The 26,124-nt window shown below is 40.7% G+C and overlaps 1 protein-coding gene across 3 annotated transcripts in view; it reads right to left on the bottom strand.

Moving 5' to 3' along the window:
• The window catches only part of UXS1 (UDP-glucuronate decarboxylase 1), a 63,912-nt gene that overhangs the window by 31,098 nt on the left and 6,690 nt on the right, over positions 1-26,124 (bottom strand). For 2 of the 3 annotated variants that reach the window (XM_027445224.3, XM_027445229.3), the window contains exons 2-6: positions 21,306-21,333; positions 18,635-18,683; positions 16,548-16,591; positions 13,040-13,100; positions 691-871 (exon numbers count right to left, since the gene is read on the bottom strand). In XM_027445224.3, coding sequence (XP_027301025.1) covers positions 691-871; positions 13,040-13,100; positions 16,548-16,591; positions 18,635-18,683; positions 21,306-21,333 — 363 coding nt within the window. Of the gene's footprint in view, positions 1-690; positions 872-13,039; positions 13,101-16,547; positions 16,592-18,634; positions 18,684-21,305; positions 21,334-26,124 lie in introns of those variants that run through there. The other variant, XM_038173266.2, reaches the window with a different exon arrangement.

A 26,124-nucleotide genomic window follows, 5' to 3' on the forward strand; every position in this document is an offset into this window, starting at 1 on the left:
ATACTGCTGTGTTAGTGTCATCTTACAATTTGGCATAATAGTTTGTGGCTTATAACAAGTTTAGGTGTTGAGTTACTTCTACATCTTTGAAGCATCACATTTTTACATTTTTTGTTGAAAATTGCAGGAATTCAGTGCTGTCATTTTCCTATTCCACAAGCTGTGGAATGCTCATACCTATACTAGGAGCACTACTTTCCACAGAAAAAGCATAAGGCAACTAATAAAAACAAGTTGACTTGCTCTGTGAAAGAGCTTATGTTCCTCTTAACTGACCACTCACAGTTGCAGATATATGCAGTCTACAGTAACTACACTCCTGAATTAAGCTTCTCAGCTCATGAGACACACACCCCAGGTTCTGTGTAAGCGTGTGCATGCACACAGGGACATGGGGCAACAGATAGGAGAGACAGACTGACCTAATGGCATCTTGTCTTCTCACAAAATCAGTCACACAAAGGAGATACTAAAAACTTCCTCCTCTCATCCAATTAGAAAGGAAGGATTGATTTCACAGACAAGTGTTCTTAACCTCTCACCCCACACTGGCCACAAAAATCAGTCTAATAATAAAGTTTACAGGTAACAGATAATCCAGAAGTCAGTGCCCAAATTTAATTTCTTTACAGACATGCTTTTCAGTGTAAAGCACATCTAAGAGCAAATACCAAAGCAGAAACTACTCACCTTCAATGTACAGGGGCTCAACGACATCGTGATTTATCAGTTCGAAGTTCTCATGACCAATCCAGTGCTCCACATTTCTTTTCCTGCCCGTAAAGAAGTTGTCCACAACTGTAACCTCATGGCCATCCATCATTAGTTTGTCAGTAAGATGAGAACCCACAAACCCTGCTCCTCCAGTTATCTGCGTTAGGACAGTTGGTATAAATTTCTTTTTCTTTTTACAGAAACACCAGACAAAGTCTACAGCATGAAAACAAAAGAACAGTAGCTTTCAGATCCTTGCTTACTCCAGGGGAAACAACTCCATTTCCATGTTCTTTTTTTTTTTTTTTTTTTTTAACCCAATAGTTTGGGCATCTAGAATTTCAAGAGATGCTTGACATGCTTCATCACTGTCAGCCTACAAGTTTAGCTAACTATTCATATCAACAAAATCACTTTTTGTCAGATTAGAACCTTTTCCTTTTTTTTCCTTCAAAATGGATTGTGCCCTTTTTATGAGAAAGAGATCTAAAAAGACCCAAAAAGGTAAGAGAATTCTTTACTATTCCCATTTCTGAGAAAAAAAAAAATCGATGCTATTTTTTGTGAAAGATCTATAATGTTAGAAACATCAAATCCAGCTTCTGTCTGCTTTAAATGGAAGGCATGTTCGGTGTTTTAAGTACTACAAATTCTTTCACCTCTCAAAGGCGTAAAAAAAAAAAAAATAAAAAAACTATTCCTTTTCTGTTTTAAGGCATCCACAACCCTATGACGACAGAATGTGTGTGCACATCCTATCATTCTATTTGCAGCCTCTCATACCACTTAGTCCAACATACAGCACTTGCCTGTCTTGGAACTTTATAATATTTTACTGTAAAGAAATAAGCAGAAATAAAATATTTTAAATATAGTGCTCTTGTTCCATACTAGAGCTAAAGTAATCAAGTTCTTTATTTTTCCCCCTTTCTGTATTAAGAGTAAACAGCAACAAAATCACTAAGAGTAATCAAGCAGTCAACACTGCAAGTAGTAGGCCTCTATGTTGCATAACACATCCCAACAGACATAGAAGCAATCACTTTCTCTGCACTTCATAAACTGTTTTTAAGAATACACAGAGATAACAGACAAACACTTTCAAAGAATGAAGGTAAAAGCTCAATGTAGTATCAGCTATATTATATGACTACATGATCAAATTTGCATTTTGAAAAGGTGATTCAGCTGTTCATTTCCACTCTTCAGTTGCAGTGACAACTAGCCAAACAAAAGGACATGGTGAAACTGTCAAACAGATATCTAATGCACAAATGGTGTGCTACAACAACCAAGCCCTGTGCACATGATTATATAAATGCCTGAAGTTCTTAAGCTTTGACTATTGCAAAGTCAAAATGTTTATCCTGCCCACTACCCCCATCCACTGCTGAAAAAGCCAGATGAGCAAAATATTTTTTTTTTTTAATTTTATAATCAGGAAAGAAAAAAAGGCAGATAGAAAAGTAACAAAAATTGAAAAGGAAAAAAAGACATTGACATCTGTTTTGTTCTCAAAAACTCAGCCTTCTACTTCTTGTTTTCCCACACTTGTTTTTTCATATTTACACCAACAGCCCTGAGTTTTTAAAGACATTGTAAGTACCCATTAATAAAAGAACCACTTAATTGGTCTATTTGGTATTCTTTTGGGTTTGTCAGTGCTTCCAGATTCAGTATGCGATTCAGTTCCTTAACAAACCTGAAGGAGAAAGCAGATTCAGGAGAAATCCTCCTTAAAACAAGGCAACAATCTTAGAGCTCCCACAATCCCATAACAGGGATGAACAGGTTTCTGGTAGAATGCTATCAGCACAGAAGGGGCTGTAACTGACGGAGAACAGCCCTTAGCCAGGTACTACCACTTATACTTACTAAGGGAAAATGCACAGAAAACCTACTGCCGTAAGCTTGTTGAACATTTCACGGGGTTTGGCTTTTTTGTGGTGACCAGGACCAAAGTTTCTTGTAGAGTTTATGAACCTATTCCTTCAATCGAGACCAAACAAAATTCCCTGCTCCACTTCTATTTCCAGCATTCCAGAGAAGACAAATTTAATGTTTGCTATATACCTTCAGTGTAGCAAAACATGCTGAAGATGTCTTCTTCCCCGTATCCTAACCCAACCAAACACTGCATGTAGCAGCACTCTTCTGTTATATGCAAGCAAAGGAAAAAAAAGCACAAACCAATTTTGTTCGGAAAGAAGTTTACAATTATTTTAAATCTGTAAGTCGTTTTTATGATAAATCTGTATTAGCTTTATTAACATGCCAATTCCATAGCTATTGGTAATGAACTACCTGGAAAAGGAGCTTAATTTCCCCTGGAAAAGTAAACAACTTGTTGTGGTTTAACCCGGCCGGCAGCTAAACACCACGCAGCCGTTCGCTCACCCTCCCCCCTCCCTCTCCGGGACGGGGGAGAGAAATGGAAAGTGAAGCCCGTGAGTTGAGATAAAGACAGTTTAATAAGACAGGAAAATAATAATAACAAAATAATAATAAAAATAATAACAATAATAATACAATGATGATAATAGGAAAGTAATAATAGTATGTACAAACAAGTGATGCACAATGCAATTGCTCACCACTCGCTGACCGATGCCCAGCCTAACCCCGAGCAGTCCGGCCCCTTCCCCCCCAGCTAGCCACCCCTATATATTGTTTAGCATGACGTCAGATGGTATGGAATACCCCTTTGGCTAGTTTGGGTCACCTGTCCTGGGTCTGTCCCCTCCCAGCTCTTACTGCACCCCCAGCCTGCCTGTTGGCAGGACAGAGCAAAAGGCTGAGATGTCCTTGGCTTAGTATAAGCACTGCTCTGCAACAATTAAAGCATCGGGGTGTTATCAGCACTCTTCTCATCCTAAGCCAAAACACAGCATTCCACCAGCTACTAGGAAGAAAATTAATTCTGTGCTAACTGAAACCAGGACATCTATCCACCCCTTATTCCATACCATTTATGTCATGCTCAGGTTACACTCTTTTCCATACATTCTAATTAGTCACCTATAGTAATCATGGTAGTGATAACATACAGTATAATATACTATTTAACATGGTACAATTCAGTTCATGGGCTATTCTCACCCAGTATTAAATCTCCTTGAGGTACACACCGGACCTCTCCGTTCTTTTGCATCACCCACCAAGTGTATCCAGGTCCCTGAGCGAAAACAATTCCACGAATAGGTTTGCCTTTTCCTGAGGCAGGAGTAGCCCAGACTGTTTTACCCAGCATATTTTTTACATGCACTACAGGAACTTTATCCCCATCTACAGTACGTAACAGGTTTGATTGGGCAGGTCCAGCTCGGTTGGTAGATCCCCTAGTATTGACTAACCAAGTGGCCTTTGCTAAATGCGTATCCCAGTTTTTGAACGTCCCAGCGCCCATTGCTTTCAAGGTAGTCTTTAACAGGCCATTGTATCGTTCAACTTTCCCGGAGGCTGGTGCATGATAGGGGATGTGATACACCCATTCAATACCATGTTCTTTGGCCCAAGTGTCTATAAGGTTGTTTCGGAAGTGAGTCCCATTGTCTGATTCTATTCTTTCTGGGGTGCCATGTCGCCATAGGACTTGCTTTTCAAGGCCCAGGATGGTGTTCCGGGCGGTGGCATGAGGCACAGGATATGTTTCCAGCCATCCGGTGGTTGCTTCCACCATTGTAAGTACGTGGCGCTTGCCATTGCGAGTTTGAGGGAGTGTGATGTAATCAATCTGCCAGGCCTCTCCATATTTATATTTCAGCCATCGTCCTCCATACCAAAGAGGCTTTGACCGTTTGGCTTGCTTGATTGCAGCACATGTTTCACAGTCATGAATAACCTGTGCTATAGCATCCATGGTCAAGTCCACCCCTCGATCACGAGCCCATCTGTATGTTGCATCTCTACCTTGATGGCCTGAGGTGTCATGGGCCCATCGGGCTATAAATAATTCACCTTTATGCTGCCAATCCAAGTCCACCTGAGCTACTTCAATCTTAGCAGCCTGATCCACCTGCTGGTTGTTTTGATGTTCTTCAGTAGCCCGATTTTTGGGCACATGAGCATCTACGTGGCGTACTTTCACAGCCAGGTTCTCTACCCGAGCAGCAATATCTTGCCACAATGCAGCAGCCCAGATGGGTTTGCCCCTACGCTGCCAGTTGTTTTGCTTCCATTGCTGTAACCATCCCCACAGGGCATTTGCTACCATCCATGAATCGGTGTAGAGATAGAGAACTGGCCATTTTTCTCGTTCAGCAATGTCTAAAGCCAGCTGAATGGCTTTCACTTCTGCAAACTGACTCGATTCACCTTCTCCCTCAGCAGCTTCTGCAACTCGTCGCGTAGGACTCCATACAGCAGCCTTCCATCTCCGATGCTTCCCCACAATACGACAGGACCCATCAGTGAACAGGGCATATTTCTTTTCATTCTCTGGCAACTGGTTGTACAGTGGGGCTTCTTCAGCACGACCCACCTCCTCCTCTGATGATATCCCAAAGTATTTGCCTTCTGGCCAGTCCATGATCACTTCCAATATTCCTGGGCGACTGGGGTTTCCTATTCGAGCCCGCTGAGTAATCAATGCAACCCACTTGCTCCATGTAGCATCAGTTGCATGATGCGTAGAGGGGACCCTTCCCTTGAACATCCAGCCTAGTACTGGCAATCGGGGTGCTAGGAGGAGTTGCGCTTCAGTACCGACCACCTCCGAAGCAGATCGAACTCCTTCATATGCTGCCAATATCTCCTTTTCAGTTGGAGTATAGCGGGCCTCAGATCCTCTGTATCCCCGACTCCAAAACCCCAGGGGCCGACCTCGAGTTTCCCCAGGTTCTTTCTGCCAGAGGCTCCAGGTGGGGCCGTTCTCCCCGGCTGCAGTGTAGAGCACATTCTTTACATCTGGTCCTGTTCGAACTGGCCCAAGGGCTACTGCATGGACTATTTCCTGCTTGATTTGTTCAAAGGCTTGTCGTTGTTCAGGGCCCCATTCAAACTCATTCTTCTTACGGGTTACTTGGTAGAGCGGGTTTACAATCAGACTGTAATTTGGGATGTGCATTCTCCAAAACCCCACAACACCTAGGAAAGTCTGTGTTTCTTTTTTGTTAGTTGGTGGAGACATAGCTGTTATTTTGTTGATCACATCCATTGGGATTTGACGACGTCCATCTTGCCATTTTATTCCTAAAAACTGGATCTCTCGTGCAGGTCCTTTGACTTTATTCTGTTTTATGGCAAAACCGGCTTTCAGAAGGATTTGGACTATTTTCTTCCCTTTCTCGAAAACTTCCTCTGCTGTGTCACCCCACACAATAATGTCATCGATGTACTGCAGGTGTTCAGGAGCTTCCCCCTGCTCTAGCGCAGACTGGATCAGCCCATGGCAAATGGTAGGGCTGTGTTTCCACCCCTGGGGCAGCCTATTCCAAGTATATTGAACTCCCCTCCAAGTGAAGGCAAATTGTGGCCTGCACTCTGCTGCTAGAGGGATGGAGAAAAATGCATTAGCGATATCAATTGTGGCGTACCACTTGGCTGCCCTCGATTCAAGTTCATACTGAAGTTCCAGCATGTCCGGCACTGCAGCACTCAGTGGTGGCGTGACTTCGTTCAGGCCACGATAGTCCACTGTTAGTCTCCACTCGCCATTAGACTTTCGCACTGGCCATATGGGGCTATTGAAAGGTGAATGGGTCTTGCTGATCACTCCTTGGCTCTCCAATTGACGAATTAGCTTATGGATGGGAATCAGGGAGTCTCGGTTAGTGCGATATTGCCGCCGGTGCACAGTTGTGGTAGCGATTGGCACTTGCTGTTCTTCGACCCTCAGCAACCCCACAACAGAGGGGTCCTCTGAGAGACCAGGCAAGGTAGATAATTGTTTAATGCCCTCTGTCTCTAAGGCAGCTATACCAAAAGCCCACCGGAACCCTTTTGGGTCCTTGCAATATCCTCTTCTAAGATAGTCTATGCCAAGGATACATGGAGCATCCGGGCCAGTCACAATGCGGTGCTTTTCCCACTCATTCCCAGTCAGACTTACTTCAGCCTCCAATACAGTCAACTGCTGAGATCCTCCTGTCACTCCACAAATATAGATGGGCTCTGGTCCTTTATAGCTCGATGGCATTATAGTACATTGTGCACCGGTGTCTACTAAAGCCTTATACTTCTGTGCGCGTGATGTGCCAGGCCATCGAATCCACACAGTCCAATAAACTCGATTGTCCCTTTCCTCCCCCTGGCTGGAGGCAGGGCCCCCCTAATCCTGGTCAGAATCTTCTTCGTTTCTGTGTTTGAAGGATTGTCTGCTGGAAGTTGGAGCAGCAAACTTTTCGGAGAATCCTTTTTTCCTGATTGTTTTCTTTTGCAACTCACGTACCCGTGCCTCTAGGGTCGCGGTAGATTTTCCATCCCATTTTCTCATGTCCTCTCCATGGTCTCGTAAGTAAAACCACAGGGTGGCACGGGGTGAGTACCCACTATATCGTCTTCCTTGTGTGGATGAACGCCTACCCCTGATAGCTGAGACACTGCTTTGTACAGGTGCGGAGGAGAATAATCTCTCTTCAAGTTGGTGAAACTTTTCAGAAAGTTTCTCCCAGGTGTTCTCTTTCGGTCGTTGGACACTGGTTGGTTCAGGTTGGGGGGAAGATAGATTCTCTTTAAGTTGGTGGACCTCTTCAGACAGTTTCTCCACAGCTGAGACGCAGGCCTGTAAGGAAGAGGAGAGACTTTCTTCGTACTGCCGGAGTTGTTTAGCCGCTTCATCCACTGTGGGTTCCTCATCCTCTTTCCAGGCCATTACTGCCAATGAGCTGGCATATGATGATGGTGCACTCCGTACAAACTTCCGCCACATGGGTCGTGTACACTTGACTCCATCTGGATCTTTGGATGTTTGTGTCTGGTCTGGATCCTCATAAATCACTTCCCGTACGGCTAATTCCCTCAGGTACTGGATTCCCTTCTCCATAGTGGTCCACTTGCCTGGTACACATAAAATATCTTCCTTGAAGGGATACCTTTCCCTCACAGCTGAGAGGAGACGCCTCCAGAGGCTGGTGGGTCGTGCTCCATCTGCAATTGCTTTGTCAATGCCGGCGTCTCGAGCAAGGGATCCCAACCGTCTGGCTTCCCTGCCGTCTAATTCCACACAATTGGCTCCAGAGTCCCAGCACCGGAGCAGCCAGGTGACAAGCTGCTCACCTATACAGCGACCAAAATCTTTTCGCACATCTCGTAGCTCGCGCTCGTTTAGGCTTCGCGTAGTTACTGTTGCTCTTTCGGCATCCTCATCTTCCTCCTCCTGAATCCTTGATGGCCCAGCGTCGTCATCATCTTCGTCATCTCTATACTTAGTTTTGGCAGAAGCCTTACCTGGATTGGCAGAAGACTCTCTGCGTTCTAAACGACTTGAATTTCTGTACCATATTTTCACCTTCTCTACAGGGGCAGCTTGCACTGCTACTGCTCGTTTCTCTGACTTTGTTACAGGGTCTGCCACAGGGATTGGAATACCCTCTGCAGGGTCAACTTGCACTGCTACAGCTCGTTTCTCTGACACGGCCACAGGAGCTGGAGCGGCTGCAGGAGCTGGAGCAGTTGCAGGAACCGGAGCTGTAGCGGCTACAGGAGCTGGAGCTGGAGCTGGAGCAGTTGCAGGAGCTGGGACTGGAGCAGCAGTAGGAGCTGGAGCTGGAGCGGCTACAGGAGCTGGAGCTGGAGCTGGAGCAGTTGCAGGAACTGGGACTGGAGTAGCGGCCGGAGCTGAAACTGGAGCGACTGCAGGAACTGGGACTGGAGCGGCTGCAGGAGCTGGAGCTGGAGCGGCTGCAGGAACTGGAGCTGGAGCGGCTGCAGGAGCTGGAGCTGGAGCGGCTGCAGGAGCTGGAACTGGAGCGGCTGCAGGAGCTGGAACTGGAGCGGCTGCAGGAGCTGGAACTGGAGCGGCTGCAGGAGCTGGGACTGGAGCGGCTGCAGGAGCTGGGACTGGAGCGGCTGCAGGAGCTGGGACTGGAGCGGCTGCAGGAGCTGGAGCTGGGGCGGCTGCAGGAACCGGATCTGGAGCGGCTGCAGGAGCTGGGACTGGAGCGGCTGCAGGAGCTGGGACTGGAGCGGCTGCAGGAGCTGGAACTGGAGCGGCTGCAGGAGCTGGAGCTGGGGCGGCTGCAGGAGCTGGAGCTGGGGCGGCTGCAGGAACCGGATCTGGAGCGGCTGCAGGAACCGGATCTGGAGCGGCTGCAGGAACCGGATCTGGAGCGGCTGCCGAGTCCACCGTAGGGGTCACAGTGGCCGTTGGATCTGTCACAGGGCTTGGAGTGGCCGCAGGGTCTGTCACTAAGTTGATAGCAGTATCAATGGCAGCTCGATAGGCATGAGCCAGGCCCCAGCACGTTACAATGATTTGTGTTACTTTAGAACTGCCAGAATCATGACACCTTTTTTTCAAGCATTCTGCCAGTTTTTGAGGATTTTGCCATTGTTCAGGGGTGAATTTCCAACACACTGGGGGTGCCAACTGCTCTAGATGCCTGCCCATATCCGCCCATACTCCCTGCCACCCACAACTATCCTGCCCCCGGGCAGATCTCCAGAAGAGCTTCCCAAGTAGTTGTTTAACTTTAAGCAGAACCTGAAGTGCATTCATGAGGCAGAACAACAAGACTATGGTACTCTGAGTATTCCAGAAATATTCAATATCTTGGAGAGCTATTGTGACAAGCTCAGGGGATAAGAGGGTGGTGAAGGAGGAAGGCAGAGTGACCCAGGAGGATACAGGGGTGGTGAAGGAGAAAGGGAGAGTAAGCAAGTAAGGAAAAATATCCTCCCCTTTCCCCTCCACAGATTGACTCCTTAATGGAAAAAAACAATAGGTATAATTGCTAATAGTTTCCAAGATACAGTTTCCAAAGTACAGAGTCGACGATGTTACTGAATACAAATAACAAGTTAGAGTCATGACCACATATTTCATCGTCTCATAAGCCATTGCTACAACACACAGCACCATAATGATCTGAAACCAGGGCCCGGAGAGGATAAACAACACGACAGAGAGTAAATACGGAAAATAATGTACTATAATACTCAATTTGGAAAACAGGCGCAGCAAAGTTGAGATTAAAGCAATCAGCATTATGACAAGTGACTATTAAGCAGGTCTAATCCTTACACCAATTTTAGTTTAACACACTCTGGTCAGATCTGCCGTTATCTCAACCTTTCGGGCCCCACGTTGGGCGCCAAAAAGGCTGTTGTGGTTTAACCCGGCCGGCAGCTAAACACCACGCAGCCGTTCGCTCACCCTCCCCCCTCCCTCTCCGGGACGGGGGAGAGAAATGGAAAGTGAAGCCCGTGAGTTGAGATAAAGACAGTTTAATAAGACAGGAAAATAATAATAACAAAATAATAATAAAAATAATAACAATAATAATACAATGATGATAATAGGAAAGTAATAATAGTATGTACAAACAAGTGATGCACAATGCAATTGCTCACCACTCGCTGACCGATGCCCAGCCTAACCCCGAGCAGTCCGGCCCCTTCCCCCCCAGCTAGCCACCCCTATATATTGTTTAGCATGACGTCAGATGGTATGGAATACCCCTTTGGCTAGTTTGGGTCACCTGTCCTGGGTCTGTCCCCTCCCAGCTCTTACTGCACCCCCAGCCTGCCTGTTGGCAGGACAGAGCAAAAGGCTGAGATGTCCTTGGCTTAGTATAAGCACTGCTCTGCAACAATTAAAGCATCGGGGTGTTATCAGCACTCTTCTCATCCTAAGCCAAAACACAGCATTCCACCAGCTACTAGGAAGAAAATTAATTCTGTGCTAACTGAAACCAGGACACAACTGCATAGATTAATTTTTATCGTTACTTGAAGCTATGTTAAAAAGATGACTTTTCACTGAAGTTCTCAGCATAGTTCTCAGCATAACCTTCCTGTAATTGCTTATAAAAGCAAGGTCAATGTACTTCATTTCTAAATATGACTTCCTGGAAATTACAATGACATTAATCTCCAAAATCATATACTGTACATGAATCATTTCCATATCAGAATTGAAATAGCAGCACCTAGGGCTTAAATGAACATTCTTTAACAAAACTTTATACAAAAATATAATTATTCAATAGTGCCAATATGCTTTTTAACTTCAGCATCTGTGGAAGGGCACAAACATTACTAATGACTTCCTGCAGTAGACGTGTTTAAATACTTGTCTATTTGCTAGACAGGTTTATTTTTGCTCTCCGCAATCAGATTTAAAACATGTAGTGTCCCATATGGAAATTGCATTAATTCTGTTGTTGTTTTGTGTTTCTACTGGTCTACCATATTCAATTCAGAAAAACAAGAAAACAACACACTGAGCCTACACCAACGCTTTCATCCATAATATTACCAGAAATCTTCTCTTGCATAGGAAAGCCTGTTGCCTAGTCACTTCAGAGAAGTGAGCAAGCACAATAATCACACACCCCAGGACAAAGTTCAACGAACTTAAGTTCTTTTGAAAGAAAGTGCTGGAGTACCCAGTCTTAGCTGAGATACCACTACTACTAGCAATCATCTGCAAATAGATTCAGAATAAGCAAAGAACTCCTAGAACTGCTCACATCAGTGTTGTGGGTATCTGCAGGTTTGCAGCTGGAGACTGCATTCAGGGAAAATAAGAATTTAGGATAGTTTAGAAGAAAAAAAACATAGCATCAACAAAATATGAAACAAAATGTCACTTGGCTCACCAGTTCTTTCTGTTTACTCCTGACAAAGTTTGAAGTGCCATGCAAGGTCTACACAAGTCTTCTATATGCCAAATTCAACTATTAAAAATTTTTCCTACATGATGACACGAACATTATAAATGAATGAAACTGCCCACTGGAGCAGGAGGTTTGTGAATGTCAATGAGCGTGCATTGAACTAATTCCCAACTGCAATACATAAGAAATGACTATGCAACTCACTCATCCTTCTGGCCAGCTCTCCCTTTAATAATTTAATCTCTACAGAATGCAAACATCAAAAAGCTGTTCACCTCCAGGTCTGCAGAAAACACTCCTGTTCCAACTACTTGCCATCTCTGTTGAATCAATGAACTTCAGCAAAATATCCAATATCTTCAAGTGACAAAGTTAAAAAATAGTAAAGAGCTCCGTAATCCATTAACAGCTTGCACTGGTAATTTTCTTGTAAACACCTTATCATACCAAAAACAGGACGTTGAGGTAACATTGTTACAGTTGTATGCATAAGCACACTATTTAGGACTTCTCAGAATTAACGCTGTTACTTTCCTCATTGCACCTTCCAATTTCAACAAGGAATCGGGGAGCCTGAAAAATCTATCCCCTTCAGGCAGCCACAACAAATGAAATTAAACTAAACTAATGAAATGTAGTAACACATTCTTTACAAAGTTTTTCAATAGCAATGAAGTCATTTGTTTTTACTTATTATTTACTTATCTTGTCAGTATTCTGTCAAATTTTAGAAGAGTAAAGGCAAAAGAGAACATCACAAAACTTAAGCACTTTTGTGGGGATTTGTTGTAGATTCTGCTCTCTACTACAGAGGCAGAAGCTCTTAATACATATCTTAGGTAGCTATACTCCCACTACCTCTCAGAAATGAGGACATTCTTTTTTTGTCCAGGACAGACAAAAACAAAAAAAAAATTTAGGATGCTGCTAACTTCAAAAGCGTTTGTAGACGTAACTGTAAAGCTGATGTCACAGCAGTTTGCTAAATTTAAAAGATGCCTTGTCCTGACTTAAAGGATGCTTTAAAGATTTCTTGTCCTGACTAAACCTGTCCTCCTCTCCAACCTCCTAAAATGCCTGTGATGATTCAAAATACCAGAAATAGGGAAGATAAGAGATACACACTCCCTCAGTCTAAATGCTTCTTCTTAACAGTACTGCAGAGCAGCTACTCTTCTAGCCTTATGACTTGTTCAATTCAACCATACAAACTTTCTGCCAAGATGGGCCTGAAGTTTCCTAGTCTGCAAGTTTAAGCAACCTGGGAACAATAGCAATGCAGGTTTAAGTTGCTAGAAGCAGAGAACAGTAGCTTAATCAGCAAGTCAAACCCCTAAACCACAGCCCAAGTCTAAATCTATATGCTGTGCTTGAGAACATCAGCACAGGGTAAGTGAAGCACTAGCCTATACCCTGTGCGGCACATACAACATCCAAAGTAATTTACTTTAACCCTGCTCATGGTTTTAATTAATTCTGTAAGACTGTATGTAAATACGACCAAATGCTTATTTCCCAAGCCCAACCTTGAAAAAGTTCAAACTTACCAGGATTCTTTTACGATCTTTTTCTGATAAAAATTTCACCGGTGGGTATTTCTGGGTGAAACTAAAAAAAAACAATTCAAAGCAAAGAAAAATTATGTAAGTTTCAGCGTTGCTTCTTTGAATTATGAAACATTATTCTGACAAGCCCCAATACTCAAGGTAAGGTGATGCTTACTCCTTTTATTTAAGGAAGAATCTAGACCAACATGAGAAATTACCTATGTTTTGTTAAAGCACCATGAAAAGATATAAAAACTGATCTGCAAGAAGTGCCTTTAAATTTATGCTTAAGCGATTTTCGAGTATGAATCACTCAGCTTCTTCTATCTATTGAGAACAGGACTAGAGCCAAGCATGACATCATAAGAGAATACAACCATAAAATATAAACAATTTTTATTTTTTTAAGTTTTAAAAAGTAAGTAAGCTTCTAAAAAAAAACTGGAAAATAAAGTAAATTCTATTAATTTACCACATTGATTACACAGAAACTTTAAGAAGAGTTAAGTCAACGTAATGTTTACAAGCAGAACACTGATAAAACTCTTTAAAATACTTCAACTTTTGTTTCCAAATGAGTCTGAAATTTTCTTCTCAAAAATTACTAGACTGATGTTGTTTTAATGGTCTACAAGCTATTTTCACTTTTTTTTTCCACAGTCTTTAGAATAATTCAATCAAAACTAAAATATTCTAAAATAAAATTATGCGACCTATGAATCACAGGTGCTCTTTTAATTTCAAAATGGATGCTCAGAACCTTAAATGATTTTACGGACACAGTAACAGAATTATGTTCTCCCACGCCCCAGCATTAAAAAAGTTAAGTAAATTAATTAAAGTTAAGTAGCATTTTAGTCCCAGCAATATTTCAATAGCTCATGTTATTCTTACTAAATACCAGTGTGACACCTGATAGAAATCAAACTGTGGTTGCTCTTCTCCAGGAAGCCCACGTGCTAGAGATACAATCAGATGTAGCAAGTAGGAGCCATTTAAACCAGAAGTTCACACTGAGATTACATTTGCATGCCCTCACAAAGACTGATTGAACTGACTATGCTTTCTGATTCTGAAGCATCTCCTCTGGTTCTAGCTTGCAGCATTGACCCGATGGAGATTCTTCAGTGAGAGCACAGATGCTTCGGTATTTGTGACAACTTTTCATCCCAGAGTTAAAGCCATTTTCAGTTTTGTGAGTAGGTGAAATATGCAGCAGAATCTTCCAACATTACCCATACAGGAAAACTGAAAGAAGAAACTACCTACGCTTGCCTTGTACTGTATCACTACAGAGGTCAGTAACAGCAACCTTATTTCCTTTATTTAAGGAAAAACAACGTATTATGCTTATGAACTGCTGTTTCTCAGACATGTAAAACAGCCTCCCAGTGAGAGAAGGCCAAATCCACCAGTAATGAGAGTTGAAAACACCTTGAAAATTTATCAATTTTTTTTTAAAAAGTTAAGTGTCAAGTTAACTGGATGTGAGGTACAAGTCGGTCCCCTCCATTTTTAAGGCCAAGGTTACATTAGTCTGGCATGAAGTCACACTGCTGCCAAAGGAATGTCCCAACTATTCTTGCACCTTCTGTTACACCAGGAATGGCTCAGGGGCAGCGTGCAGGAGTCTGGAACTGATCCAGCAGAATGCTCATCTTTTGGCAAAAGCTTAAGTGTAAGATTTGCTCTGATGAATACACTAGGCCTAGCAATGCTTTTTGCTGTGCAAATTATTACTAAAAGCTTTCCAACTTTAGCTTGTTAAACAACCTTTTGTCATGAGACTAGAATTAAGGAACTCTTGACTTTCCTGCTTCCCAAATGCATGAAGATGGCTTGCTTTCAGATTCTAATCAGCTTATGAGGTAAAAAAAAAAACATTGACACTAGAGAATAAGTTCTGCAAGCAGGATCAGCCTTCGGGCATCTATTAGTGAATAGCTGCATATCACCTCTTTATGTAGATACAAAATTTGAAAATTAGTACCAGCAACATCTTACATGCTGAAGAACCAGCAGATAACTTAATTATATAAAAATAATTGTTTATTATTATAATTCCCAGATAGTTCCTGCAGAGGTAAAATACATTTTCATTCTTTCTGTTCATTGCTAGTGACTTGCTAGACATTTGAAATAAGAATCATTAATGCACTGCACACGCTACTCAAAGTGAAAAGAGCATTAAGATGGCTCCTGACAAAAGCTTGAACTTAATGGTTTTACCCATTGCTCACTTGGAAAAATGCAACAATTACAAGATCAAAAAAAAGCCAACCAGGATACCCCTACCACAATGGCAGAAGGAAATACCTGAATTACTAACAACTGAAACTGAAGATATACTGGGCTGTCAGTAAAGATTAACCAAGTCAACTGAACAGAGACACTGCATCAAAAATTTAATCTGAACACAAAATCATTTCTCTCTAATTTCACCACTCACTGCATGAATTGTTTTGTTTGACCCATAAAATCCATGCTTATATAGAGAGATCAATGATTAGGTGTTCTTACTGAAATGAAACAGCAGATAATCACCAGTACGCCATATGTAACCATCCAGGCTTACTGGCACTGGTTTAGATAAGGCCAGACCTGGCTCTTTGCAATGCAGCATTTTCAGCCAGCTGGTCGTTTGGGATATGGAGGGTGCCACCCGAGAAACAGTATCACTGTCAAAAACACCAGTGTCCTGCTGCCAACAACTGCCAATTTTCCCAGACTGGAGAACTCATCTGGCTGAAAGGCAAACAGGTTGGAGTGTGAGGGATCTACTTGTGAAGAGACACTGAAATGCCTAGTTTCCCCATCCAGTTTACTAACAGCATTCAAATGGCTCTGGTGCCACAAGAGGGAGGAAATGGTATTGCAGAGTGGACACAAAAAGCACAAGAAGTGGTGGAACTAGAGCATAGAAATCTACCACATTTACCATCTGTGGTTCACCAAAAAGCTTGTCTGCATTTCTCAATTGTATTATCTAATTTAATTCAAGATATCACATTCCTTTACAAATCCTAAAAGAAGTCAGTCTGTTAGGCTCATCCAAAACACATGCACAGAACAAGATTCAAAAGCAAATAGTTTTACATTAGCTGAACCATGGGAAGTGATCACAAGCAAGGGAAATGTAAGGTAAAGCATCTCCAGTTCTTGTAGTTGAAACCAATGTATTTCAGCACATACCTGTACAAGACTTACTAAACCATGGTAAACTGTTCACCAGCAGCACTAAAACCTGCGAATTCCTTCACAGGATTTGACCTTGACAAGAATTTAGTACTCACAGCTGCTTTGATGGGATTATTCAGCCCTCACTACCCAAAGCATTAATGTCCTTTGGCATTCACGGGCCCATCCTAACGTAGATATGACAAAAATCCGAAAGTATTGAGGGCATATGCAAAATATATATCTCAAACCTACAAGGTACCAAACTCAATCGTACAAAGCAGAAATTATGCTTTTAAACTGATTCCCAAACCAAGAAAAGACCACATACCTTTTTTCTAGATCTCGGATTTTCTCCCTTAGAGGTGCAACAGCCTAAAAATAAAGGAATAGTATTTAAACTTCAAAGAACAGGTAAGATTTCTATCACAAAACATTAATATAGGAAGTTACTTTAGAGCAAAAACCATGGCAGTCTTTTACAGAGAGCTTCACAGAAGATAATCCAATGAACTTGAATCTTAAAGCATTCTTTATGTCAAAAAATCCTTAGACAGTTTTCACCAAAAATCAAATCACCTAATACCTTTAGCTTACCACTAAAAGCAAAGCATCTTCAAAGCTAATGTAGCTGCTCAAAAGAACATCTAGAGCTATGAGTACCATAGCCTTGTGATATGAACATCCAACATTATGATTCCTAGTTAAGTGGATGTAAACACTTTGCAGAGACATTAGCATCATTGCAAAGGTTACAATTCTCTCGGAGCATGCGAATTTAAAGAAATATCATGTTTTACATTACAACTTGAGGAAATGTTTTTAGTTTATTAGTCATTTAAAAAATGTTAATAAATGGAAATTCATTAGAAAAAATAAAATTCACCTACCAATACTTCTGTTTGTATTTTCATTGCTTTGAAAAAGGAAATCATTTAAGTCAGCATCAGTTTCAGGTTCCTTAGTACAGGACCTGAATTTCTAACATTCCTGCCAAATATCAGGAAGTCCCTGTACTGTCATTATAAAGCTTACTAGAAGTTTGTCACAAAATTTACTGTGTAGGGACATATGTAAATTGATAGCTATCAGAGAATTATCATTCAAAAAGATATTAAATAGAAACGTATCATCCAACAACCATTAGTTTTCCACAAATACTGATGGTTAGAGCTAGACAACTCAGGAAATTCATGGACTGAAATAATCTGCATATTCATGTTAAGAGGAAATACTGCACTGTGATTTAAGCTCCTCAAGCATCTGGCTCTGTGGAGCAGCAAATAGCTCCTGAAACAGCCATACTTATTTTGACAGTTTAAAGTACTGTGCACAACTACAGCTTTAAAAACAAGATCCAGACAAGCCTGACTTCTCAGAGAAGTATCTCTGATCCTCAAAAATTTCACCCACTAAATTTCAAGCATTTCACTATTGTCAAACAACTGAGGTTTTCAGAATGTTTGTTGTAATATTTACCAGAATTAAAAACAAATAAAAAAAAAAAAAAGGAATGCAATAGACATGACTTAAGAAAACAGTCCTTCCCCAAATTCTAAGCAATTTCATTAGGCTTCTTTCTGTATTCAGAGGAACAATTGCTATATAAAGCTGTAGGAATACAAGACACTACACAGACCAGACCAGATAAGCATGGTCACACCCACACACACAAAAGGGGTGGCAAGTACTAACCTCAAGGTGAGTATCACTAAGATATATATAACAGATAGTTATATCTGTTTAATACTTTGTTTTGTTATTATATTGGAAGCCTGTTTAATACTTTGTTTTGTTATTATATTGGAAGCCTAAACTCACCTGGAGAAAGATCTGTTTGTGAACTTTCATAGTATTTCACTGCAAACTGAGGTTGAAATAGAACTTCAGAGATGCTGATGAAGAAGTTCAGAACCACCAGCATGCTCAATACCCATGCCTATTTTAGTACTTGTATTGCCAGTACTTGTCCTTAAAGCATTGTCAGTGCAAACTAGTCCCAAACACAAATATAGCCACATTTGTTCATGAGTTGACAACAAAGCAACGTATGTTTGTAAGGTTTCAAATTTTGACTTAAACTTACGTATAGTTAATATTTTGGAAGGGTGATAGAGGAAAGAATCTCTGCATGTCCTATACTCAAGAAATTCAGTTCTCAGGAGGTCTCTATGAAGTCTCTGCAGCACAGAAGACTACATCTAGAGCTATAACTTCCAGAAAGATTTAGAGGGACCCTTTTTATTTCCAGGAAGTCATATCTACATGAATCTGTAAGAGTTCAAAAGCTGTTATGTATAAATCTAATGCTTTGATTGGTTTTAATGGAATGGAAAGTAATGACAGAAATAGTCTCTTTCAATATGACATGAGAAATTGAGTCTTCAAAAGAGAACAAAAAAACATTAGAAAACTAACCTCCTCTATCTTACTTTCCACTTTCTGATCCCCATTTTCTTGGAGAGACCTGTTAACAAGAAAACAAAAAAACATAATTCATACCAAAGCAAAGTTAGCTCCACTGCACCAACATCAAGCTTTTCCTGTTAAAACAGTATCTTCAGAGCATCCTAAGTTAGTATTATTTTATAGGCATACTCAGAGTAAATGGAAGTGCTTGGTCCAATTCCCACTGAAAACAGCTACAGTCTTGTCACAAAATTTGGCAGAAACAGAACCAAGCCCGCAGGAAAAAGTAATAAAAATAAAGATGACATTCATTTTACAGAGAAAAATAAACTAGAAAAGTGTCTAATCATTGCACCAAGGTAGCGTCAGCAGAAATGTTTTCGTGTAGTTTTACAATCTGAATGCCTAAGATGTTTTCTTGAGGGTCCAAGTTTACTGTATGCTAACAGAACATTTCCTCTCAATGCCACAACTGCAATTTCAATCTAAAAGAGAGAAGGGGACATGTGCCTAGCTTTGACTGAATCTTCACAAAACAAAAAACCTATTGTTTAGGTTTTTCCTATAGGAAAAAACCTATACTGAAACTTACGTTAAGTGACTATTTGATGGGCAATACTAACTTTTTGCACATGCCACTCATCTGAAATGAATCCAAGCTTATACCTTGACATCCTTCAGTGTAAGTTGTGAAAACAGAGGATTGCCTAAGAAGTTGATGTCTTGCATAAAATTATGTGGTCTTATTTAGCACATAATTGTGTAAAACATCTTAATTAGTGTATCCATTCTTCAGGTAAACTTCAACAACTGTAGAATATTTTACTTCTTGCATCTAATCTATATAATTTTCCTTAAGTTTGCATAATTCCTTTTTTTTTCCTCCCCCAAACTAAACTTTCTGAAAAGGGAATTATTTATCAAGCCTTACAGTAGTAATTTTTTGCATACTAGAGGATTCATGGGCATCCAACATAAAATGGAGTTCTTTCAAATAAAACAGAGCTCCTTTACTTGGGACCTGCAGTCATAACACCTAAGGAAACAGAAGGCCCTTTGTTAGGCAGATATATATATATGCCACACCATTAGAAGTCAGAGCAATGATTCCCTTCATACCCTTCGTTAAAACTCTGTTACTAAAGTCAGTTCAGGCTATTACTAAGGCAAAAACCTCACTGAATAGATGTCGTATCAGTAGAGTGCATTAGCAGGCTGAGACGCAGTCCCTGAATCATATTTTCAAGATGTTGTTTGTTTGTTTTTTTTAATAGCAGCAAATAATATATTCGTACTGTGTTACCTGGAGTGTTTTTATAAATTCATGTGAATGCTTCAAATGTTTTCCCAACCAAAAAAAAAAGATACCCAGTATTTTTTATTCAGAAATCCTGTAGCTTAAGGATTGGCACTCCAGTTTAGTTTTTAATAAGCTTTTCCCCCCATAACAAAGGCAATGTTATTGACTGAGTCCCAACATTAGATCTTATAGAAATTTTTCTATAAGGGACTCCTCAAATAAGAAGGCATATGCAGATAACTGCAGGATTTCTGAGGACAGCTTGTCAGGGAATCAACACACTGGATCTCATGGCAGCCTGTCCTCCTCAAACCGCAGAGGTTTTGTCCTTCCTTCAGAAATGCTCAGCTGCTCACCTAACAGCTGCTAAGCTGCCATAGTTGGGTGATCATGAGTTAACATGGTAATCTAAATGATATCTCCATCTGCAAGCCACAGCAGCTCAGCAGCTGTTTGACTAACAGCTGAACACTTCTTGTAGCAAGGGTGGGAAACTGCAAGGAAAGTAAAGTTGACAGCCTAGGACAAGAACAAATCCCACAGCAAGCTTTCCTGGGTAAAGCAGAGTCCACAGAAAACTCACTGAGTTTCTTAATTCACCTCAAACTTCCTTTATTCTCTGCCACTAAGCACAGTAACTGAATAACTAAGCCTTTTAGTAACAGAAAAGCGCATTGAAATATTCTGCCCCCTGTGAGCAAAACTTTGCTGTAGGGAATGCAGTGTCCTCATATCCTCTTCACCTTTTCCTTTTGCATTTCCAAGAGGACACTTGCATTCAAGCAGCAGTAGTGTGAAATCTGCATGATTTGCATTTGTATGTTATGCCTTCCTATTTCTAAGGGCATAAATTCTGAGGGACATAGAACAGGATTTTTTGTTTTTCAGCAGTTAAACCACCAGCTTCTCTCCCCAATAATTATGGAGGGGAGAAAATCCTCAAAACTTAATTTCCAATTCTAGGCACAGAATTATGGTAAACAGTGGATGACCTGCTACTTTTCCATGCTTAAGCCTGTATTGTCACTAAGGTATCAGGTCTATGTTGAAGGAAAGCAGAATCCCAGCCTATGTGCCTAGCTACGCTCATCAACTTGCCTGAAAACATCTCCCAGTTCAGAAAATGATCTCATGCAAAGGAAGATGTTGAAATGTGAGAAGACCCTCAGTGAGGTTTTCAGCAGACACGCACTGCACCCCTTTCTGAGACTGAACACCCTGTATTTAAGAAATGGTATCAGCTGCTTAGCAACCATCCAACAACAGCCTGAGCTGCTCTTCTGTTTTCTCCCTGCTTGACATTAAGTGATGCATTTTGATGGGAATGGTACCCGTTTTATTTCAGTTAGGTATATTAAATACAAAAATAATAGACATTACCTCATATTGACAAAGTTTCCCCACACAGCTGGAAAATAAAAAGAGGGAGAACATTAGTGTCATGTAACAGTATAAGGTAGTTTTTTCCTATCATCATCAGAAGGAATTTAAAACAATATTAAGTGTGTTCACCACATCATCTAAGTAAGTTACATACATATGCAAACCAAGTGACCAGAACACAGTTTAGGAGTATGGGAGGAATTCTGATGATTACATGAGACTACAAAGAAGGAAAATGACTACAAAGAAGGAAAATAGAATATAATTTAAGAGGACTCGTCTATTGCAGTGTACACCTGGAACTGTCTGGCCTACAAATCAGCAGATACACTTATCTGATAGTTTTCCCCATACTGTATTAAGTAGACAAAATATACAAGAATTCTCTCATTTGTCACTGCAAATGAAAAATATGTTTATTACATATAATCAAAGAATGGCAACAGCAAGAAAGAAGTCCCATAAACCTGAACCACGAGAACTGGAAACTGCAGAATGACAAGGATAAAAGGACTGGCCACTACAGGCAATAGCTGAACCAGTTCAAAGAAGTAGCACAACAGTCCTGCACTAAAAGTAGTTGCAAGTGCTAATTTTGTATGCTCATTCACTTTCAAAAAACATCTAATAGTCATGAAAACTCAAAAGGGACATAACCAAATGCCTCACTATGCAGCAATGCTTTTATTACATTTTTTGTATGGAAATGTCTTAAGAAAGACAAATCACAGTATAAAATGATGCAACAAACAAGTATCAGCTGTTTCTCCGTGTTCATGAAAAGATTCATTTGCTGAATCTATTCCCTACTACAAAACATCTTCTGAAACTATTCAGGGTTTAAGCGATTACATGACCACTATCAAAACACAGATTTTCCTTTTCACTTCCAACTAGGACACAGAATGTAGCTTAAAGTGGGAGAAAAAAAAAAAAAAAGCTATAAAGCAGGCTACAGAGCTGCCAACTTCAGAATGTCAAGACAAATAAGGTTAACGTGGGACAGTTACATAAGGGACTCTGCAACAATAAACAACACAGAAAACACACCCCAAATATCTTCAGAAATTCATTTCACAATTGTTGCAGCCTACATGCGGTTACGGTATTAACATACATATGGAAAGCTTCTGAACTGACTTCAGTTTTCACAAGCTGTGCTTCAGGCCTCAAATAGCAGCTCAGCGAAGTACTTTGCCTAGATTGTGGCCTTACAGATACACTTCCATGGTCATTATTTAGTGATCTCAAGCAAAGAGGTGTTACAGAGATAAGAACAAAAATACAGCTACAGTCAGAGGCACATTCTGGGCAACAGAAGGAACAAAATATACTTGGGAAAGAGGCACAGGGTAGGACAAGTGAGAATTCAATAATGCAATTACTGTTTCACCATTCATGGGATGGCAAAGCTACTGGACTACGTTAACTGCTGGGTGCTGCCGAGTAATTCAAAGTGAAATTCAAATGAATTCTTGACCATCAAACTATAGGAGGGCACTATTATATCAGTGGTGGTATCATATCCCTCCTATCATCTTTGGGGGAAGAGAGAAGGAAGCTTCATATTGGAACAGGTGATCAATACAAATAAAAAGCACTGTGGATTTTACATTGATAGAGTAAATTCTCAGTGGGAAAAGAGACAGTTTTGGGCACTAATGTTAAATTCAAGTTATTTACTGTGTGGCTAGGATTTTACAATTATTCCTGATAATATTAAAGGCAAAGCTTTTTTTTTTTTTATTATTTATAGTGAATGATGATAACTCTAATAACTATAGGTATAGAATTCTCAAGCTACACATACTCAGATATACTTACAGTTGGTTATTTTTCTGGGCTACCAAAACCCATACAAGTAATATAAGGTATTGTTTGTGCAATGGCAGGAAACACCTGGGCTTAGTTGGTGAAGCAGGAATTGACAAAAAAAAAGTCACCAGCTGCACCACAAATACCATCCTGCTGGTTTTGTTGCAGCAAAAACAGTGCAGCTACACTGCATACAAGAAACTGGCTTCATAAAGAAGCCATGTTAACTGTGCATGCTCGGTTTCCACAGCAGGGAATGGGAACTCAGAAAAGCATCCACCTACTTCCAAAAATACTACGCTTGATATCACAACTCCGTAGGACTAAGTGACATTCTTTCAAAAATAATCAAACTTCCTGGAAGTTTTAACACTGAAACAAAAATAAAAAAAATACAAAATGAACCACATAAAGGAAATTCCACGCAGAGGGATCTGAAGAACACTGAAGCATCTCTCATGCACAGAGCTGCCACAGAAGTTTGTGTGGACCTACCGTCCTCACAAAGGGTTCTGAATGTACGGCTCTAGAGATTTTCTTTTGCTGCTGGGCATTCACATCTAGCTTATGTCAAGTTTGAAGAGAACACAGGTATGGTTTTGCAGCATGGATTTATTTATTTTTTAAATGCACATCACAGCTGTTTATATATCGGTCTTTTACAGCTGCAGAACCAGCAGTATGGTTATGGCTTCCAGAGGATTTCCTGGACTTGTCACTTCCTTGCCCTAAAGGTTACTCCAAGGCAGGTCTGACATTCAGCAAGGAACGTATTCTGAATGAGGAAAATATAATAAGGCTATGGGGCCCAAATCCACGATGCAGAATTACAAGCCTAAATCTGAAACAAAAATCAAAGTCACCATAAAACCCACGCCAACCAGGTTCAGGCACAAAAAGCTGCAGATGTGGTTGTTAAAAATGCTTCTATACCAGGTCATGAATCAGACAATATACACAAACCTAGCTTTCAGAAGCATCAGACTCCTAAGGGACATAATCTGAGCAAAATCTAATGTAACTGAGCACTTCAATGTAAAAGCCAGCCTAAAACAAAACAAAAATGAACAATGCCACCACACCACAACAAGAAAAATCTAAAGCTAGATCTCTTAATTCAGGATGTACTTATCCAGGATAACAGATGCCAATTCTCGAGCCGTAGAGATTTAATATCCTCTCCCTCAACAGCCATGCACTCTGTGAAGAACTTCCCATTCATCCAGCCAGAGAGCATTCATAGTCTTCCTGCCACCCTCTGAAACTCTGACAGAGACGAATTCATGATTCACTGGACTAGACAGACAGGTGCATGACTTGTAATCAGTGTCTTAATTGCTTGGTTACAAGAGAGAAGAAAAAAGTTCCGCTTATTTTCTCAAAAGTCCATTTTTAAACCTTGCCCAACAACTGACTAAGGCAATAATAAGCAGCCATTAGGCAAGAGATCCGAGTATTTGTATTGCTCAGAGACGCATGAAAGCTTGGTTTAATGGTCTGTAGGAGAAAGGTGCAGTCCTATCTTGGTTCCATCTGATCTGCAACGTTTCCCCCCCCCCCCGTTTCCCTTCCATAAAGCAACAACAATCACTCTTATTGTAGGGGTTTTGCAAGGATTAATTACACGTACCATGAAAATTAAAAATACGTTGGAGGCATTAATCACCCCCACAGATATTACACTTTTAAGTCACAGCTTCCAGAGAAGAATGTCATGACTTGGATGCGATAAAGAGTTATAGTTTTAGAAAAATGAGATTTGTGTTTTAAAGCCTTAATCACCATATTGTTACTAAATAGGTCAGCTAGATTTAAATATTAAACATTAATCACTTGTGGTCCCCCCCTCCAGCCCCTTTTTTCTCGTCCTGCTGCTGAGAGATAAAGCTGCAACTATTTGGCAAGCTTAGCCTTACGGTAAAAACTGTTGAATATCTCCAAGGCTTCTTGAAACTACCTTAAACAAAAGGCAGCCAGTTACAGATGAATAAAGAACGGCTTTCTTCTTACTGTGTACAAGTGTATTCCTGGAAATTTAACAATTTGTTTAGTTTTCCTGAAGAAGACCATTTCTGAACCTACACTGGATGCAGAGCAGTGCAATGATTGGGCTGCTTTCACCAAAGGAACATTTCAGATACATTATGCAGGCAGGGTTAGCTGGAATTGAAATAACAGAAACCTAGTAAATCAGGCACAAAAAAAGTACAACAAATGCCAAGCATTTTATGTACAGCATCCAACACTAAATGGACACTTCCCTGCCTATCATAGCCTTTTGGCTCTAACCAGTTGTTTCCCACAGCTGGCAGAAGTCATTCTTTTAGATCCTGAGAAAATGGAAACAGGATGCACATTATGATTTGATTGTCCTTTGAGTCTGTCAATTGCAGTAATACTTACTGTATACGTTTTAATAAAACACAGATTACTACCCTGAGAACTTTGCATGCCTTAATTAACTCATGGACAACAGGCTGAAGAGCCAGAAGAGTAGCACTAACACAATCTGAAGGCAGGAAAAAAATCTCAAAGGAAATTTGTGCCTTCACCCCAGGATGATCTTTCTTACCTGGGTCTCTTTAAGTGATGTTAAAATCAAGTCATAGTCTATCACAAGGCACCAACAGTAATCAACACTCATAATCTTAAATTATAAGTGACAGCTTTATTTCAGCATCATGTACATTTTAAAATAAATGTATTTAAAAGCAGGGGCCATAATGCCTGTGAAGATCCATTTGCACTACAGGAAACAACAAATGCAACCCTTTTAAAACCACTTTCTTCACACTGTTTGTATTTTCAAGACACTTCTCTAAATAAACTTTTATATGAGCTTTAGCCCAAGTAGATTTAGCTGAAAGCATGAGAATTTTCCCCGTATTACCCTCCTTACATTCTCTGTTCTTCAGAATAGGAGTACAAGAGGATGTTGGTTACAACGGGATACTGCAATCAACAGAATCAACATGTGGGAACACTATGAATTGATACTCAG

The sequence above is a fragment of the Anas platyrhynchos genome, chromosome 1, assembly GCF_047663525.1.
Source record: "Anas platyrhynchos isolate ZD024472 breed Pekin duck chromosome 1, IASCAAS_PekinDuck_T2T, whole genome shotgun sequence".
In the NCBI taxonomy this organism is placed as follows: domain Eukaryota; kingdom Metazoa; phylum Chordata; class Aves; order Anseriformes; family Anatidae; genus Anas; species Anas platyrhynchos.